This window comes from Cygnus olor, chromosome Z (assembly GCF_009769625.2).
Source record: "Cygnus olor isolate bCygOlo1 chromosome Z, bCygOlo1.pri.v2, whole genome shotgun sequence".
NCBI classification, from domain to species: Eukaryota; Metazoa; Chordata; class Aves; order Anseriformes; family Anatidae; genus Cygnus; species Cygnus olor.
The window spans coordinates 51,386,280-51,406,386 of record NC_049198.1 but is presented as its reverse complement, the minus strand read 5'-3'; the positions used below and the strand labels follow the sequence as shown (position 1 = coordinate 51,406,386).

Below are 20,107 nucleotides of genomic sequence, written 5' to 3'. Positions count from 1 at the left end.
GAGGGACCGAGAGGGAGCGGCAGAGACAAAGCGTCAGGGACTGACCGCAGCCCCCATTCCCATGGGAGGAGGTGGAGGAGGTTGGATGGAACGAAGGTGTTTTTTGGTTTGCTTTTAGTTCTCATTGTTCTAGCCTCCTAGTGATAGGCAATAAATTATATTAACCTCCCCATGCTGAGTCTGATTTTCCTCTGGTAGTGATTGGTGAAGAATCTCCCTGTCTTTATCTCAAGCCATGAGCTTCTTTTCATCATGGTTTCTCCCACTGTTCATCTGAGGTAGGGAAGTGAGAGAGCTGTGTGGTGGAGCTTGCCATCAGTGTGAAATCACAACAGCCAGTACTGTAAAGACCTTGTCATTTCATTGTTTAGCTGTTTGAGTGCCTAATGTAATGTTGGTTTGCAATTAAATCTTTGAGATTTTAGTAAGGAGAGTCCAACAACCTAATAATCACTAAAAACATCCCAAGATCTAAATCTGTGAATAAAACTGCTGCTTGTCTGAGAGCCTTGTCTGCTTTATGCAGTGTGCTGCTATCTTGGAAAGCAAGAAAAGATAGTAGTGTATGGCAGAAGATAGCAGTGCTGCCAAATGGCTGGAGAAAAATGGATGAATGAAGAAACCTTGCTGAAGTGCTTCTGAAGCACTTTATCAAGTAACAGGATATCCAGTTCCCGTTCTGACAGGTATGGGTCAGTACAAGAGTTTGGAATTTGAGGAACAGCTTCCTGTATCAGGTAGTTAGCTTACCGTCCTGAGAAATATTAATGGTCTGTGTTTTAGTGGGCTACTTGCAGATCTCACTGACAGTACTGGGTGAATGCGTGAGGAGAGAAATATCCAGCCCTCTTTCAAGTACTCTTGATACTGGCTTGTAGGGATATGTATCCATGCCACTGAGATGGGTTCTTGTCTTCCTCTTGCTCATTTAAGTCACTTTTTCTATCTTAACTGTGTGCTTTGTTTCATTTGTGGTGACAGAGCACTGATGTAGGCTCTGTAGGGCAGCTAGTTGTAATCTTGCACAGGTAGTTCCAAAAACGTAGTTTTTAATGGATAAATTATTCTAAAGCAATGTTGGAGAGTACTCTGCTCTGAAAAATAACTATCTGGAAACTGGGGATTACCTTTTGTTGCCTTTATGTGTAAGGTAACCAGTGTTTCTATGAGCTAAGAACCTCTGATACAGATTCCAGGTATTATTACAAAAGAATACATGACAGATTTATTGTGCAGCTGTACCAGCAATAAAAAACAAGCTATGGATAGACTGTGCAAAGAACAGGTCTTTCATTAACTGTAGCCTTGAGAAGTGAAGGGTGCTAGAGAGCTTTTTTGTCTTTCTATTTGGTTTGTTTTTCTGGTGTTCATCTTCCGGCTTCATGAGGTGCTGGATATCCCATCACAAATTTTATTCTGGTGTTCAGCTAGGGTGTTTGAGAATAGAGTGTTTGTTCAGTTCTCTGACCTTCATATATAAGATTATTTTTTCATGAAACATGTTTCTCCCTCCTATCCCTAGTAGCTAACAAATCCTCACTAGCTGTGTGTGTAATGTGGAACTGTAATTCAGATCATCCAATGTCCTGAGTTCCTGCAGCAATTATTTACTCCCCAGTTACAGACCCCTTTGCATTGAAACATTCACCTGCTACTCTTTTTCAGTTTTGTATAAAAATTGACAGCACATGCTCATGGCCTAGTGAATCGGTGCCCTGGATTAATATCTTAACAAATGAAATAAAACTACCATGTAACAAGAGAAAAGGGTTATGGAAAATGTGAAGGCCTTGCTGGGGCAGCAGCTATGATACAAGTGGTGTTTTCTTGTTTGGTTGGTTTTGTTCATTTGGTTTTTGTTGTTGTTGTTTTTTTCCCCTCAGTGTTTTCCCCCATCTGTCTTGCCAGTTAGTTATCTAGTTTGTCAAGGTTCCTCATAGTGGTACAAGATGGGGGGGGGGGGGGGGGGGGGAAGGATCATAATAGGGAGTGGGAATGAATTTACAGCTTTGGGGAATAAGAAATATGGGCAGTATTGCAAACACTCAAGAAGAAGGAACAGTTCCAGCAGGGTGAGAGAGAAGTCTTCCAGGGGAAGCACATTACAATGCACAGGAAGGGCAGTGCGTCAACAGCCATTGCTGAATAGCTCTTCAGAGGCACACAAAAAATTACTTGCTTCTCTCTCTCTGCAGTTGGACTCCGCTTCAGCATTGCCGCATTCTTGTCATTTTTCTCCCTTCTGGAAAATGGATTCTGCTGTTTCTTAAGAGTGCCTTAGCTTTTTGTAGAACGATCTGAGAATGGACTAGGAGTTTAAATTTGACACAAGTGTTTAAATTTTGTGTAGTTTTGGAGGGAAGAAAATATGTTCCTTTCATGTATCTGAAGGATATGAAAAAGATACAGGGCTTTTTAGAGCCAAATAAAGGTTTTGTAGTATAAATTTGACACCTTAGTTGAAATATTATGCAGTGTATTCCTTTCCTATGCAAGCAAAGACATTTCTTACAAAATTGAAATGTACGTGAAGAACTAAGTTGGGAAATTATTTTAAAATTTTCTTTCTGTTCTGTGTCATCTAATAAAAAGCATTATTGTCCGCAGTTCCAGTCATGCATGTGTGACTGTGAAATAAAGAGTTCAGACTGGTAACCTGAGCCGTTCTGCTCCTTGCTGACAGTTTTGACCTTTTTTTACTTAAAGTATGATGATAAAAATTAGTTACAAAACTGCAGAGATTATGCACCTTGTTGTTCTGTGCCTTAGAAATAGGCTTGGCAGCCTCCCTTCTTGGCTCAGTGTAGTACTACCTCTTAACTACACTCCTTATTTAGTCAAGGAGATATTTCATATGTCAAGATGCAAAATAAACTTCAAGAAACTGAATTCATTTGCAGTACTTGTGAAGACCACCTTAATGTCAGTATTTCTTATTTGAAAATAGCATTTTACTTTGTTTTTGAAAAAACAGAGTAAAGTTCTTAGGTTAATTTTTCATTTGGCTATTGTGCAGCAGACTAAGTGATTGAAATTTTGGTAATTTAAAGGAATAGTATAGAAAACTTGAAATAAGTTTTCATGTTTATGCTTGAAATTTTTACCCTTATAGCATCTTGAACTTCTTCAAGCATAAGCATCCACACTGTCATTACAACCTTTTTCACTGGAGAGAAAGTGTCGTTTCCTATTTTGAAGTATTTGTGGATTTGGGCACAGGATTGGCTCTGTATTCCTTTGACAGTATTGCTATAATTCAGAGACTATAGGTAAGTTGAAGTTTCTGGCAAAATAGCAATTTGATTTTACATCCTGCTCTGTGGTGTTTTTTATGTTTTTGGTTTTGTTTTTTTTTCCAACCCACCCACCATGATTTTTGCCTCGTGTCTAGTTAATCTATTAGGGCTTCTAGATTCTCTGGAGGGCAAGTGACAAAATGTTTTCTTAGCGTACCTCGAACCAAGCTACACAAAAATTGACTTGATCCGAAGTTACTTTGTCTGTTCTGGATGCCACATAGTAGATTTTATTCTTGTACTCTTGGACCATGTGCATCATTCATGACTTTTCACAGGTAGCTGCTTTGCCTGGTCACTGAACGTGTTTCAGGAGTTCATTGGTTTTGGCCATTCATGGACATCATTGCTGCTTTTTCCTAATGAAATGCTAGGGTTTTTTCCTTCCTGAGTAAAGGGAAGAAAGGAACACACACTGAGGGGCTCCTTCTCCAAATTAATTTTAAATGGCAATGTTGCTGAAGTGCTTATTTGATGTTATGAGAATCTGGATATTGTGCTTTTGATTTTTGAGAGCTTTCTCCACAAAAAAAAAGGTCGTACACAATTTCTTGTAATGTGAATTGCAATGTATTGTAAGATATGTATTCAGAGGGCATTTATTGGGAAATGGCTTGTACCAACATTAGTATTTCAAGTACCACTGAAGTGGGAATGTTGTACAATGTGTTCGCAAAAAATGGTTGGTATATCTAATGTTTATGTAGCCTGAAGTTGCAAGCTGTCTTGTAGGCTTTCTTATCTCTGACACATGCAAGTAGTGCTTCCTATAAAGAAGCCCAGGCTTCCCTAGAAGGAGAATAACCGCAGAGAGCACTGAGCAGATATTCTCCAAATGTCATGTCATCAAATCTACTTCCAGAAAACTCATCTGCATCCCTAAAAATTAATGTTCATTTAAAGTAAATGATCAGGTAACTTAGACCAGTTGAAAAGACTGTGCTGAAGCAGTGTCTTTTCCACATCAATGGAGAAAGGGAGAAAAGAGCTTTCCCTGGCATTTTTGTACATTTTCTGCTGCTGTGGTGGGGGGAGGGTTGCAGATAGCCTGTAGGCTGTATGCATGTAGATGGAGCAGAAGAATAGAAACCATACAGAAATTAAGTGTATCGATGAGTGGGTTTTTTTGTTAAGAGATTGCTCTTGCTCCTGCATAATTCCTTACTTCTAGAATAATACACAGCATCCTTACAAAACTAGATTTGTCTCAGTAAGTGTGTTCAGTGCACAGTCTGTAGGGGCAATTTGTTATAAACTAGCTCATCTTTAGGCATAAGTAATTCTGTCATCAAACAGCTCAGTCATAATGGCCTTGCCATTCCCCTTTTATGCATCTGAATAACAGCACTTCTGTATCATTGCTTCCATCTGAAGATCAGAGGCTTCTCATGATATGGACTATAATGCCTGTCACTGTGTTAATTAAATGCACTGAAATAATTAGAACGCTAGTACTCTCTGGACCTGCCAGGGCTTAGCAGCATTGTGCTTTGCTCCTTTATCTGAATATTTGGGAGCAGTTAAGTTTGGAGTATGTGTCTCTCTCTGAATTTGGTCTTGTGGTTTTGGAGAACCTGTGTAATTGGTGTTACTTTTGAAAGATGAGTTTCTTACATATGTTCGTTGGGAGGAAGTACTTGAATATATGCTCCAGAAGTACTTAAAGGGGAGAAAGTCCAAGTAAAATGCTGTGGGAAAAATGCCTTTTGGGGAATGTCCTGTTGTCAAGCGAAGTTTACAGCATTTGTGCTTACAAAAACAAAGATGCTAAGCCATGTCAGTAGTTCATTTCTTTGATTGTGATTAAACCTAAATTTTCATACTTCTTAATATATACACCAAATGTGTTGAGTTTACTCTGTTTGCTCTTTGGTAGCTTTTTTTTTTAGTTTTAAAAATTCCTTGACATTGAAGTGAAAGAACATAACTTTTTTTGTTCTCCCTCAGATCCAGACATTTAATGTCGAGGCACCATGCCAGACTGTGGAAGATTTAACGAGTGGGGTTGTGATGGCCCAGGTTCTTCAAAAAATGTAAGAAATAATTTATCTAATTATTTAAATACACACAGATTTATTTTCTGTATGAATTTGACTGATATTAATGTATTTTAGTTCAAACATGGCTGGTATTTCATTAGGAGCTGTCTATTCCTTTGTTTAGATAGTAATTTAACCTGGAACATGACTAATACACTTTTTCTCCAAAGTTTTCAACTAACTGTCTTAAGGGCAAAAGAAAATATATTAAGTTTTCTTTTAGGAAGGTATTTATTCAATTCTAATCTTACTGGAAAGTAAATTGGGTTAAAAATAAGCTTGCAAGTTCAAAATACTTTTTTTTTTGGGTAAAAGTTGGAACCAGTGCAAGGTAACGTATCGACTATGATCACTGCTTGAAAAGCAGTGTACTTGTAATGTTAGAGTTAGTTTCAAGCAATAAAACTTCGGTGGTAAACTGAATAAAACTGTCAATTTGGTTGTTTGCAAAGATACTGCATTCTTGAGAGTAAGTGGAAAAAATAATAGTTGTTGCACTAGATAATGGTTTTGTTTTCTTGAACTGTAAGGTCACAGAGGATAAAACGCGTTAGTTCAGCATCTCAGTGTAATGTAGGATGTGTTGGGGGAGTACAGGTAAGCGTCTAAAACGTAGCAGTCCATATCCAAATTTACTTACTTTCACAGAAACAGAATTTTTTATTGTTCATCAGAAGCTTTAGCAGCACTTAGCAAAGACAATAGTCCAAATTGAGTATGTCAGTCCTACAGACTTTTTGTTTGTTTTTAAAAAAGATACACTTTATTTCCTTCAAATGTTAAGATGCTGTGGTGGTTTCAGTCTAATGGACAACTGAACTCCACCACAACCATTCTCTCACTCCCCCCCTCCTCAAAGAGAGAGGGTGGGAGAAAATATGGTGGAGAAAAAAAGGCTCATGAGTTAAGGATAATTTAATTATGGAGAAAAGAAAAAAAAAAGCGAAGGCTTTGTGGGAGCAAAAAGAGAAAACAATTATTCTCTACTTCCAATCAGCAAGTGAGGTTTGGCTACGTCTTGGGAAACAGGGCCTCAATCTGCGTAGCGGTTGTTCAGGAGGACAGACATTGTCATAATGAGAGCCTCCCTTGGGTTACATCAAAGAGTCTGGAACAGGCAAAGTTGGAAGGCATCTCTGCAGTGCCTAGACCAACCCTGCTTCTCAAAGCAGAATCTGCTAGAGGAGGCTGCCCAGGACTGTGTCCAGTTAAGGTTTTGAATGCGTTGAAGGATGGAGACTCCACAGGTTCTCTGTGCAACCTGTGTAAGTATTCAGCTGTCCTCACAGTGAGAACGGTAGCAATAGCAACAAAATAAAATAAAAATTCCTTACTTTTAGATAGAAGTTACTGTCTTTCACTGCCTCTTGTCTGTTTGCTGATGCCACTGAGAGGGTTCAGGTTCCTTCTTTAAATACATCCTGTGTTTATATACAGGATTGATAAGATTCCATTGACCGTTTTCTTCTTGAGGCTAAACAGATCCAGCTCACTCAGCCTCACCTCCTATGACAGATGCTTCAGTCCTTTAATCATTGTAATTGCTCTTTGCTGAGCTTTCTTGTATGTCCCTGTCTCTCTTACTGGTGAGCCCAGAAACAGTGCTTCGGATGTGGCCTCACATTGTGGTTTAGCCTGGCAGGCAGCTAAACGCCACAGAGCTGTTTGCTCACCCCTCCACCCTCACCCAGTGTGAATGGGGGAGAGAACTGAAACGTGCAAGAACTTGTGGGTTGAGATAGGGACAGTTTATTAAGAAAGAGAACAAAAAAGGAGAGAAGGAAAAGGTGGGAAAGAAAAAGCAGTAACAACAAAAAGAAGAAACAAATGCACAATGCAGTTGCTCACCACTGGCTGACCGATGTCCTAGCTAGTCACCAAGCAAAGGCAGATCCTTGGGCCAAATCCCCCCACTTGTTCAGCATGACACCACATGGTGTGGGACATCCCTTTGGCCATTCTGGGCCAGCAGTCCTGGCTGTGTCCCCTCCCAGCTCCTCGTGCACCCCCAGCCTCCTTGCAGGCCAGCACCAGGAGCTGAGCAGTCTTTGGCTTTGTGTAAGCACTGCTTGGCAATAACTAGAACACTGCTGTGTTATCAAAGTAATTTTCATCCTAAATCCCAAACACAGCACCATACCACCTAGTAGGGAGAAAATTAATTCTATCCCAGCTGAAACCGAGATGTCTCACCAGAGCTGACTAGCACCTCCCTTAACCTGCTGGCAGTGCTCCTCCTACTGCTGCTTAGGATGCCATTTGGTCTTTTTTGCTACAAGCGCACATTGCTGTTATGTGTTCAGGCTGGTTTCTTCCAAGCTCCCTTTCTGCAAAGCTGTTTTCCGTCCAGTTGGCCTCCAGCAAATACTAGTGCATGGGGTTGGTTGTTCCTCCCCAGGTGCAGGACTTCGCGTTCAGTTTTGTTGAACTGCATAAGGTTCCTGTCTGCCCATTTCTCCAGTTTGTCAAGTTCCCTCTGAATAGCAGCACAACTCCCCAGGTCTGTCAAATGCTCCTTCCAGTCTTGTGTCATCTGAAAACTTGCACGCTGTTCTGTCATCTAGGTCACTATTAAAGAAGTTAAACAGGGCTGACCCTTGGGTGTGCTGCTAGTGGACTGGCCTCCATCAGGGGTTCGTGCTCATAACCATTCGAGGCTGGCAGTTCAGCTACTTTTCAGCCCACCTTATTTCCCACTTACCTATCCCATGCTTCATTAGCTTGTCTATAATCTAAGTATCCTGATCAGGTGGCCTGTAACAAGCATGTATAGCAACATCACCTGTGGTGGTCTGCCTGGTCATGTTAACCCATAACCTTTCAGCTGGCTCATCATCCATCCCAAAGCAGAGCACATGCATTCCTGCTGCTCTGTCACATTAAAGGCATCTCCCCCTCATTGCCTTCCAAACCTGTTCTTCCTAAAGAGCCTGTATCTATCCATGGCAGCAGTCTAGTAGTGTGAGCTACCCTACTGTGTCCCCATGATCCCAATGAGACTGTGGCCTTGTAATTTTCCTGTTTCTTCCTATTTGTTTTCAGTGCTGCATGTATTAGGCACTTCACATTGACATGCAGTCATGCTGATTCCCAAGAACAAGTTCGAGAGCTTTCACTGTAATTATTTTCTGTAGACACTTTATTATTCATGTGATTGGAGTGACCCCACCTCAGCCCTGTTTTGTTGACCACGAGGTCTCTCCTGTTCATGTTGCCCTGCAGCCTTTGCTTGCCAGCAGATGTTCGGTCATCCTTTACCTCCTACATTGTTTCTTGTTTAAAACTGTTACCAGGTTTGCTAGCCCATCGGCAAAGATGCTTCTTCCCAGCACAGACAGGTGGATCCCATCTCTTCCAAGCAGTTCTTGATCCCTCAAACAGGGTTCCATGGTCACAGAAACCAAAACCCTGCTGCCAACACCAGTTACACAACTGGTTGTAGGCCTGCAGAATCTGTCCACTTCTGAAGCCCTTCCCTCTAACTGGCATGACAGAGAAAGAACACTGCTTGGGTCTTGACCATTGCTTCTAGAGCCATATAGTCACACTTGGTATGCTCCAAGTCTTCCTCGCTGTAGAGTTGGTACCCAGGTGGAAGAGTAGAACCCATAATAGTCTGAGGGCAGGATGAAAATGGGCAGTTTCTTATGCCCTGGATTCAGGCCCACAGCAAGCAGCAACCTTCATTAGATGACAGGTCAGTCAGGAGATGGGGAGGGCCTCTATCCATTGCAGCAGGGGATTGCACCTGCTAATTAATGCTTATCACAACCCTCTGGTGCTGGTTTGTGGGCCATGTCTACTGGACACTCTCAACTAGTTAATTGTCAAAAGACAAATTTACTGCCTAGACTGGAGAGACAAATTTTCTTAAACTATGTTATCCTTATTCCATTGAGGAGAGTGAACTAGTATTTCTGTGCAGCATGATCCTTGAAATTCGGGTGTTTTTCAGCATAGCTGCTCCCCACCTTCCCCCACCTTTAGGGTTCTCCAGTAATGTGTGTACATAAAGGGGAGAGGAGAGAATTTTGGCAAGTTTTATAGAAAATGTCCTGATGCACCCAAAAATCAGTGTGTGAAAAATGACTGAAATACCAGATTAATGCACCTGGTGAGAATCCCTCCCCAAAGTTCTCAGGGAATGAAGAAGATGCAGTTGGTGAAAAACACCAACTGAATGAGGCAGAGCATTGACAAAAATTGAGGGATGTTGTTCTTGTCCAGTCATATAGATATACTTCCATAGGAGAGTAAGGATGGCTTTTCATCTAAAAAAAATTCTAAAGTTTGAGGGTCTAAACTCACTGTTCTTTCTATTTTTCAACCTCTACCTTCATGGAAAGTTTCCATTGGTACTTGTGAGGGCAGGCAGTAGTGGAAACATGGCAAAGTCACTAGTTTATGATGAGGAAGAGTTTCAGGGAATAATATTAATAATAATAAAAAAACTACCCATACCTTGTGTCATCTGTTCAGAAGAAGCCAGCAGTTCCTTCCATTTTGAAGTATGTTTTTCTTAATGTTTTTATGCTAAAGGTAGTGTCCCATGTTTGTAAGTAGGGACCATTGAGCAGAAATGCCAACTTACATGGCAGATTTTTTTTTTTTGTAATAAAACTTCTGGAAGACACTGTGAGAAGAAAAGGATACAGAGAGACAATTACACCTTCAAAAGCTTTTCAGGAATGTAGTGTGTGATAACATATGGCAGACATTTGAATTATGTAAGCTAGCACAAGCATTTTACTTACAGATTCAGGTGTTAATAAACAGGTTGTGATTTAAAAAAACACAACGAAACACTGAAAGACATCGTTCTTTCTATCATAAAGCCTTTATTGTTGAATTTCAGGTTAAGGTGTCATTGAATGAAGTTCTCCAGTGCTAATAATTTTCTTCTAAGAAATGCATTCAGCCTATATTTTAGCCTATATTTATTGTATTATTCCTTAATATTTACTGTTCATTTGAGTTCAGATAGGAAAGTTACTGTTCCCTCTGATTAAAATTGTACAGTAAGATAAGGTAAGTAAAGATTGGAAGCAGAAGTGGGTGTTCAAGTTGTCTGAGTAGGCTGTCTGGCTAAAATCATGTCGCTTTTGCTGTTCCAAGCAGATAGAAGTGCCATAGCTAGCTTCCAGATTGCATCATCTTTTTCTGTGTGGATTTTTGCATTTACCACTAATATTGTTCATCTGTTTCTTACTGTCCACTGGTATCCACATAAAAGCATATTACTCTGTTTTATACTATAGTTTTAAATTTTTTTTCATCTCTCTCTGGAGACTGTTTAGTACCAGGTGTTCCTCTTCTTTTAGTTCTTTCTTTTTCAGTCATTTGGGCCTTGGTAGATATGGAAGATGGTATTTGTTTTCATTTGTCATCTGAGCATTTTGCCCCCCTTAATGAATTATTCATTTATGATATTATACGTTGCAGCATGCTGTGTATGTTTTGACACATGCAGAAAGCAAAAGCCATGCTTTTATTTGTCCCTAGTGGAGAGATCTCTTTGTAAACAGACATCTCTTAAAGCAGCTTACTGTACCACTGTTAAAATGAGTAATAATCATGTGTTATACTGCATGTTCAGTGGGTTGGTTTTCTTTTCTTCAGAAGAGTATTTCTGTCTCTTGGCATCTATGATTTGGAGAGATGATTGCTTAAATAAAGGAAAATTTGCATACAAAATAAGATGGATGTGGTATAAATGACAACTGCTGAAAGCAACATCACATGAAGTGATACACCATTGACAACAGGATAAGTGTCTTGTGCTCTGAAGAAAAGTTCCAATTACCTGCAGCGCTATTGAGAGACTAGGCAGCAATCAACTGATATACAGATGCTTTTATAACCTTGAAAGTTACCAAGTGCAAGAGATTCCCCAACTTTGAATATAGGCTGAGGAACTTCATCACTTCAGAATGCTGAGTTCAAGCAAGTCATCTCAAAGTATTGATTATGCTCCAGTCAGTTTTCTGCTGACCTTGTTTAGTGCAGTACTTCTTCAAAATGAAGTGGAAGGTTTTGTAACCACAGCTGTTCAGTTCTCAACCACACATTTTCATATTTGCTTGGGTGATGCTTTTTCAAACATTACTCCAAGAGATGACAGCATCTTTCCTAGTGACATGGACAAAGGGGGTTCAAGAGCTCTGAGAATGTGGTTGAGTCATGATTCCCAAAGATTTAGTAGAGGGAAACTTGTTTGCAGCAAGGGCTGTGAATGAGCTAGTGCAGCTTTTGGAGGAGGGTCTGGAAGCTCTGTTAAAATGTATTTCTAGAAATTCTGGTGGAAAGCTTCTGGTTTGAGATGATTCATTCCATTGGTTCAATACGGAGAGAAAACATTGCAGTTAATGTAAATTCTGAACCTTAATAGGGCTTTTGAGAACAGGAATTAAATTAATCCAGTGCTCTAGGAATGATTCTGAGGTGACTTTTACATGAGGAAAGGGTGGTCATTCTAGATTTGCTTGGTGTTGATGCCCACCTTGTTGCTTTTCTGCTTATATTACTGACAAAATATTCTTTGCAGTATTCTACTAGTTATTGTGTAAACACATTTGAGATGCCCTAAAGAGAACTGTTGGTATTATTCTGACCACTGTGGTGTGTTGATGATGTAGAGTGGCTTGCTTACTGGGTGCTGGACCCTGGATACTTCCGTGAGGTTTGTATACTTAAAAAGAAAAAAACCTGTGAAATCTGTGGAAAATGACTGCCATACTTAGCTTAGGTTTAATTCTCAGCAATCTTCTTTGTCTGATGATCTGTATAAAGGTGCAGATAGCCCAGGACTTCTATCAAGAAAGTGAGGGGCATTTTCTGTTCCATATGTTACAGTAATTGCAGTAGTACCTGAGAAAAGTTTTTTATGTGCTATCAAAGTACAAGTATCCAGAGTGGAATTATTTGGAGCTAAACCTGAAATCTTCTATTTCTTCTTCAGTTGATGCCCCCATTATTGAAATGGGGTATGCAGCGTTAGTCTGCCAGTCGGTCCAGAGTTCTGCTTGTGGACAGTTCCTTATGCTTAGTTATTTAGAATCAAAATTGTAAATCGGGAGTTGTTATATTGATGGTGCTGCAGCCTTCAAGTAGGTGAAGATGTTCGTGACCAACTGCAATCTTTAAAATAAGGTATGGTCCTTAAGAAAGTCCCGATGGTCTTTTTTTGCTGGGGAGGCACAGATAACTAGTTATACCTGCTTTCTCACTGAGCTGGGTAGACACTTGGTGAGCAAGTCTGTGAGACACCAGTCTTGGTGACACGAGTCTGTGAGCAAGGCTCACTTGTGTTTGGCAGAGTGCCCATCCAGAATATACCAGGCTGCTTTGTGAACTCCAGACTTCAAACAGAAGCAGTTCGAGTGGGTCTCCTTATTTTCAACTAACAGGTGTTTTTTTTCCCACTGTTCTCCGGATGATTTTGTTCAGATTGGTTGGAAGTTAGGCATACTAAGACCTTTTGCAAGGAGAGACAGGTATTTAATGTAAAAACTGAATGCGAACTTTTTCTTCATCTGTAGTTGATCTTGTATGTACTGGAATCAATTTCTTGCTCAGATTTACCTGCCTCTGAGAGCAGAAGCCATTTGACAGCTATTTCAAAAAAGTCCATTTCAAAACCAGTTAAAACTCTGGATAATATGTTGCTTTTTCTGTTTCATGCTTCAAGATTTTGTCATCTGTGCTAGAACTGCACTGTTTTTGAATGGGAGCAATTTGGAGTCATCAGCTTAACTAGTAATTAAAGCTGTTCTTCCAGCTATATGTTTGCGGATGCCATGTCAGAGGAAAAGAAATATGCCATAATCTTCACCAGTGTCTGTAACAAAATGTGTAAAAATAACAGTTAAAATGTTTCAGTAGAGAAATGTTGGTGTTTATGATCCTTCTCCCCTCCTGTGTATTGTATCATGGGCTGCTTGCAGGCATTGGAACATTGTGGAGAAGATATTGTGGGGAAAATGGAATACAGGAGGGATAATGCATCAGGAAAAAATGTGGGTACAAAGAATATGCCCTACTATAATTGCTGATGCAGTTGCTGGCTTGCAACATATATGACTGCAGAGATGTCACTTTAATCTCTAGACATATTCATAATTTTTTTGAGCTTTTCCTGTAAGATTTCATACAATCTTACCTTTTTTTTTTATTTCAAAAAGGAAGGGTTCAGTTCACAACTCCATCTTCAAAGGATACAGCAGTAAATCTAATAGTACTTGGCAGTGAATGCAGCAGTATACTTCTAGAAATTAGAGTACTTCCTGTGAAACTCTAACCGGGCCTACCATGTTGACTCAAAAGCCTTATGTTTATAGAAAGTTTTTCTTCCCTGACTATATTAACTTTTGTTTCATCTGCAGTATGGGCCTTTCATTATATTGTGTTGTCATTCTCCTTTAAAACCAACTAGTTATAGTGCATTCTCTCTCTAGTTCTGAGGATAACATTGAAATTCTGTATGGTAGAGGAGAGATTTTACTTGAGTGTACAGTAGAAAATGTTAGCCTTTAGGTGATCAAGGAACTGAGGGCAAGAGAGTCTTAGGAGTTGTGTTTAACAAACAACCAAAGGAAGGTGCTTGTGAGAAAAAGGAAGAGGGGGAAGAAGTTTAGAGAAATAAAGGTATACTCTACATAAAGTTGGTGTTTTTATTCTGTCATTATCTGGATTGCCTTGTCAATAGTGCAGAAGATACAAAAAAACGTTAAGGAAGGGTGTTTGCAAAAAGATTTGTCAAAGATTACTGTGAAAAAATATTTGCAAAACCTGATAGTGTTTGGTAGATTGTGTTCTCAGTAGAAAACACTTAGCTGCACTTATGCTTTTTGGTCATTCTCATTATATAGAGAGAATATATATTTTTCAGTCTCAAGCTTCGCATTTAGTAGGGGAATATTTGCAATCAGTGTATAGCAGTATGATTCCATAACACGTGAAAAAGTAATAAATTTTTGTAACACTTTAAAGTAATGCAAACATACTGCTCCAGCAACAGCTGATAAATTACAGGAAGAATTTACAGAGAGGGGAAAACTGACAAAGTACATTCCAAGTACAGCAGCTTCTTCATAAGTATTAGCTACTCATGGCACACAAATGAAGCTGTGCTGTGAACAGGGTGCAAGGACTTAAGGAAGTGGGTACTAATGGGATTCTGAACTACTGTGTACTGGCCATATATAGAACAAAGATGTAGTCATTTAAGCAGCCTCAGCTTGAGATAGGGTCTTAATCACACTAAAGTATCTTCTTAGTTCCTGGAATCAGTTTTTAACAAATACTCCTTTTTTTTTTCTATTTCAGAGATCCAGCTTACTTTGATGAAAACTGGCTAAACAGGATCAAAACAGAAGTAGGAGATAATTGGAGGCTAAAGGTATTTGACTTACCTGCTTCTCTGCAGATCTGTAGTTCTGTCCTTAATACAATATTGTGTTTAAATATTAGCATATTTCTAGATCAAGACCTTGTTTTATAGTACAGTAAGTTGAATTTAAGACAGTTTTTAATTACACTTGCTTATTTTTTGTTATTATAGTCCTGCATAGTTTAGCGAAGAAAACACATTTTGAGTTTTAAATGGGTTTCAACAATTAAAGAGAAAAATATTAAAATAAACATCATGCTTAAACTACCATTTGAAAAACAAAGAAATGTGAATGAAACATCTTTTGTTTTTAATGCAAAGTGTGAAAGTATGCTTTCATATAGAGGAAAAAAAGCTCTAACAAACAATTGTGTAATAATAGCAGACTAATAGCCAATTTATTTAAATAAAAATGGTAAAATGTTATTTCATTTTACTTTGCCAGCTCTGCACAGCTAGTGAGTTTTAGGAGAGGAAGTGATGCTTTTTCTGTGTTGTTTGTACTCAGCATGTTTTTTAACCGCAGCCTGTTTGCTGGGTCATTTATGTCACTTGGTATTCTAGTACTTTCTCTGCAGATCTTAAAGGCAATAGGATTTACTCTGGTACAGCCATGGAGCATTTTGGTGTATAAAACCTGACGAACACAATTTCATATGCAGATACTAGTGTAGTTTCTGACCAGAGAATGATATATGTACCTTTCTGAATTGCTGTTTCCAGCCTGGTTTCTTCCTGATGATTTTCATTAGATAATATTGCATAAACACATTTTGTTCTGGCTCCCAAAAGCTTTTCTAAACATCTGTGAAAGGGCTACAACTGCGGGAAAAACTCTCATGCATATCTGTCTTATCAATGTTGCTGACTGGAGAGGGGGGAGACACAGTTAAGTGCTACCTGAGGAAAGGACAGAGGGTGTTGTTGTTGCCTATGTTGTCAGCAGATCTGTCAGCATGTTTTCTGCTGCCTGGCCAGTATGTACGAGTCTGGACTGTCTAGAACAGCTTGTCTAATAGCCTTACCAGCAAAATGTGGGAACATTGTTGAGAATATATTGATAGGCTGGTAAAGAAAAGATATGGTTCCTACAAATAAAAATCTGCTGGTAGTAGAGCAGTTAATTTAAATTATTTTTTTCAAAGAAGCTTATGAAATTGCAAATGAACAGCTAGATGCAAGGTTTCATTTTTCCCTAAAATAATAATGTGGCTTTTTTTCCTAAGGAGTATTGAAGTCTTGGTTGTTAAATTAGGAGAACAACAGTCTGACAACTGTTTGTTATAATAGTATTTCAATTGATTAAAAATGGAGTAGCAACTTCTGTAAATCTTATGGAGCTTGAGGAAGAATTATTTTTTTCCTGTCTCTCCTGCCAATGTGGCAAATTCTAAGGCTTAACAGGTGTGAATAAAACAGAAAGACTGAACAATCTAGTAACTTCATTATGTGATTGAAGCCTGGAAAAACATCAGCTCAAATTTCAATTTCTTGCTGATGTCGTTCCTTTTTACTTTTCATATTTCCATGTAAATAAGAACTAAAGACTGATATTTTTTTCTTGTTTAAAACAAATGCATATTACAGCTTTTTGTATACGTTTTTGTATGCCCCTTCCTTTAAAAGTCACAAATGTGGTATTTTTACTCCCATTCTTTAACCATGAAAGTAATCTTCTACTATGCCAGCTGTTCTTCTTCTTTTTGTGTAAATAAACACCATTACTAGTTTAGTTGTTCAACTGTTCATCCATCAATCAGTTATTCATAGTCTTGCTCATAGGAGCATTTTCAATCCGTGCACTTACATTGGTTTGTCACTAGATTATAAATGTAGGCAACATAGTCATGTGTGTCTCCTTAATATGATTTCCCTTAATATTTTAAGAAGCACTATGAGAAACTATAATTAGGTTAGTTCAGTACTTCACAAGTCATGATAATGAGCTGAAGAACGTTCTTGTTGCTAAACATGGTTGCTCCTTGCCTCCAATATCGTGTGGTATAATAGTCACCACTTGTGCAAGCTCTCAGTATTATGAAGCGCATAAAGGAACAAGTCCAGTAGGGGAGGTAGGTTTAAAACAAAGAAAACATAATGTGCCTGTAATTCTTTGTGAAGCAGTGGTTAGGAGAGCTGTATCAGGCCCTCCTAACCACTGTTGAGAGAGAGATTGAGAAAATGATGCACTGCATCATTGGATGCTGTCCTCTGTGGTATATAAACAAGAATATATGGCTGAGCTTTCATTAATTTTCTTGTTTAGCAGTTCATGAAACTTAGTTTACTTTTGATAACTGCAGGAATGCTGTCTTATTAAAAATATTTTTCCCATTGCTGTACCAGTTTAAAACAAAAGTAAAAATTCAAAGGGGTGTTGTTATACTCTTGGTTTTGGGGCAGGTTGTCTGACATAAGAGATTGAGCAATGAACAGGATAGAAAAAGGGAAATCTTAGAGCTCTGGGGACTTGCAGAGTAGGAAGTGGTCAGCTAGCATTCTGTTTATTAAAACAGATGAGATCTGTTTGCCTACTGTGTTTAATACAGAAACATTTTGTTACTTATTTGGGGTTAAAATTTCTGGGGCACAGCATATATCGGCATGCTTCACAGTCTATTTTTTCTGTTGTGTAACAAAACCCACTATTTCTCACTCCTGGCCTAACAGCAATTATATGTTGTGGTTTAAGAAAAATGCATAAAAGCGCAGACATCTATTTCCTGATATAAAAATGAACACTTTAAAATGGTTGGGGTTTAAACTGTGTACACACTAGTGTTTCATGCTGAAGATGATGACATTTTGAAGACAAAACAGCCTTCACTGAAACTGGAAAATGGTGTGGAAAATAAGTTTATAGCCAAAATTTTTCAGGAATGAAATTCCCTAATCAAGAAACAAGAATAGTTCGAGTAGTCCAGGAATATCAGTACCGAAAGTTTAAGCAGTTAATCACTTGCTACACACATCATTTATTTTATCCATGTTTGTAGTAGCAAGCTGTGTTTGTTCCATTCCTGAATAGCACATTTAAACAGCATGTGCCACTAGATTTTCTCCAACAAGTACAGTTTGAATGCTTTCTGTTTGATGGAATATTGCAAAGTGGAATAATCAGTGAAATTAGAGTACAGGCTATTTAGTGTTGTAATCGAAGTGAACAAACCTTCTTTGTGAGGATTAATTTTGACTCTAGCAGTAGTACAGTTATGCTCACACTGATTTATTCCAGTACAGGCTGGGTTGACTTGTATAGTAATGGAACCTAGTTTTCTGTGTATGGTATCATCCTTCTGCTACTTTTATATTCTCTGTGGAGAAGGGAACACTTATTCATGAAAAGCCATTTAGAGTTTGAGGGTTTGGTTGTTAATATTTTTTTCCTGATAAAGATAGAAGCCTATCTTGTGAATGTTCTACAAGCAAGAAGTGGAGATCAGGCATTCTTATTAGTCAGCAAGTATTTCTGTCAAAAAAGATACTTAGCAGCTGATACATTTAGTTCTTTTTTGTATATACTCAGTTCCTAAGTCAGCAATGTCTCTGAATATAAGTTTAATGTGGGAATACTGTTTGTTCGCAGCCACCTTTTAATGATTTTTTTTTTCCATTTAATTCAAGGATGTGTCTCTATCTGTTCTTCCTGGTATTTCTTTTTGCAGAAGACAAGTTGGAGGGTGATAACTCCAAAGCTAATAGTACAGCCTCTCTCTAGGCCCCATTTATAATAGTGAAGAGACAGAATGCAGTTCAGAGCAGAAACCTAATGTAATGGGAACTACGCATACACACAGTCTCTTTTTTTCCAATTTATGTACTCTTCTTGGCTGCACTTAGTCATATACCTGAAGCTGAATGATTAAGAGTTCTCTCATCACTGCAAGCCTGCCCTAGCAACACTTTCAGAGGTTATAAGATAGTTAATTATAACCTGTAGGAAGAGAAATAGGTCTATGCATAATTACCCAGGAAAGATACTGTAGAATAACATTTCAACATTGGGGTTCCCATTTAGACACCTGAGTACCTGAAATGTACAAGGATAAATTAATTTACACAGGGTATTCTGTACAAGCAAGATTTCAGTCATGCATATGATAAAAGGATAAATGGAAGAATGAGAACTGTCTGTTTGACAGCCATTTGACTGGCTGTCAAAATGTTAGAGAGTGAACAAGTGGTTATATAACCCTTGGTCCCTTTTTGTCAGTCATCACAAGCTGAAAAGCATTTCTGTTGTCCATTACATTAGGCTTTCCTTTTGTTGCTCAGGTATATTCCTAAAGAGAGAAATGTAGACACTGTTCTTACAGACCCTCAATATAGAATTGGTGTTTGAGCTGCAATTAAATAAAAATAGATTTCATATGACGGGTGAGAAAAAAAATTAGAGCAGCCCCAACCCCCCCAGCATTAAGGTTTACTGTGCCAGATCAAGTGTTGTCTTCAGTAAATCATATCTCCTTTCATTCTAGTCCGTTTATCAGGTTAATGCTGTAGAGTACGGGTCAGTCTAATTAAATAGTGTGTGCTAAATATGTAGAATCTTAGAATCATTATAGAAATATAGAGTCATTATATCAATATAGAAAAGACTTTTAGTAATATCAATATGGAAAAGACTTTTAATATCATCTAGACAAACATTTAACCTTGTACTGTCAAGTCCACCACTAAACCATGCTGCGAAGTTCTACATCTACATGTTTCCTGAAGACCTCCAGGGATGGTGATTCAACCACGTCCCTGGGCAGCCCATTCCAACGCCACACAGCCCTTTCAGTGAAGAAATTTCTCCTAATATCCAACCTAAACCTCCCCTGGTGCAACTTGAGGCCATTTCTCCCCATCTTATCACTTGGTGCTTGGGAGAGGAGCCTGATCCCAACTTCGCTACAACCTCCTTTAAGGTAATTATAGAGAGCAATAAGGTCTCCCCGAGCCTTCTTTTCTCCAAGTGAAACAACCCCAGCTCCCTAAGCCACTTCTCGTAAGACTTGTTCTCTAGACCCTTCACCAGCTTCGTAGCCCTTCTCTGGACACGCTCCAGGGCCTCGATGTCCTTGTAGCGAGGGGCCCAAAGCTGAACACAGTACTTGAGGTGCGGCCTCACCAGAGCTGAGTACAGGGGGATGATCACCTCCCTGGTCCTGCTGACCACACTATTCCTGATACAAGCCAGAATGCACTTGGCCTTGGCCACCTGAGTACACTGCTGGCTCATGTTCAGCCATCTATTGACCAATAACCCCAGGTCCCTTTCTGCCAGGCAGCTTTCCAGCCACTCATCTCCCAGCCTGTAGTGCTGCTTGGGGTTGCTGTGCCCCAGGTCCAGAACCCAGCACTTGGCCTTATTGGACTCATGTAGTTGGCCTCAGCCC

At 39.1% G+C, this 20,107-nt stretch overlaps 1 protein-coding gene across 4 annotated transcripts in view; it reads left to right on the top strand.

The window, feature by feature from the left end:
* The window catches only part of HOOK3 (hook microtubule tethering protein 3), an 88,597-nt gene that overhangs the window by 9,490 nt on the left and 59,000 nt on the right, over nt 1-20,107 (top strand). For all 4 annotated transcript variants that reach the window (XM_040542137.1, XM_040542136.1, XM_040542138.1 and 1 more), the window contains exons 2-3: nt 5,244-5,329; nt 14,660-14,732. In XM_040542137.1, coding sequence (XP_040398071.1) covers nt 5,244-5,329; nt 14,660-14,732 — 159 coding nt within the window. The remainder of the gene's footprint in view (nt 1-5,243; nt 5,330-14,659; nt 14,733-20,107) is intronic.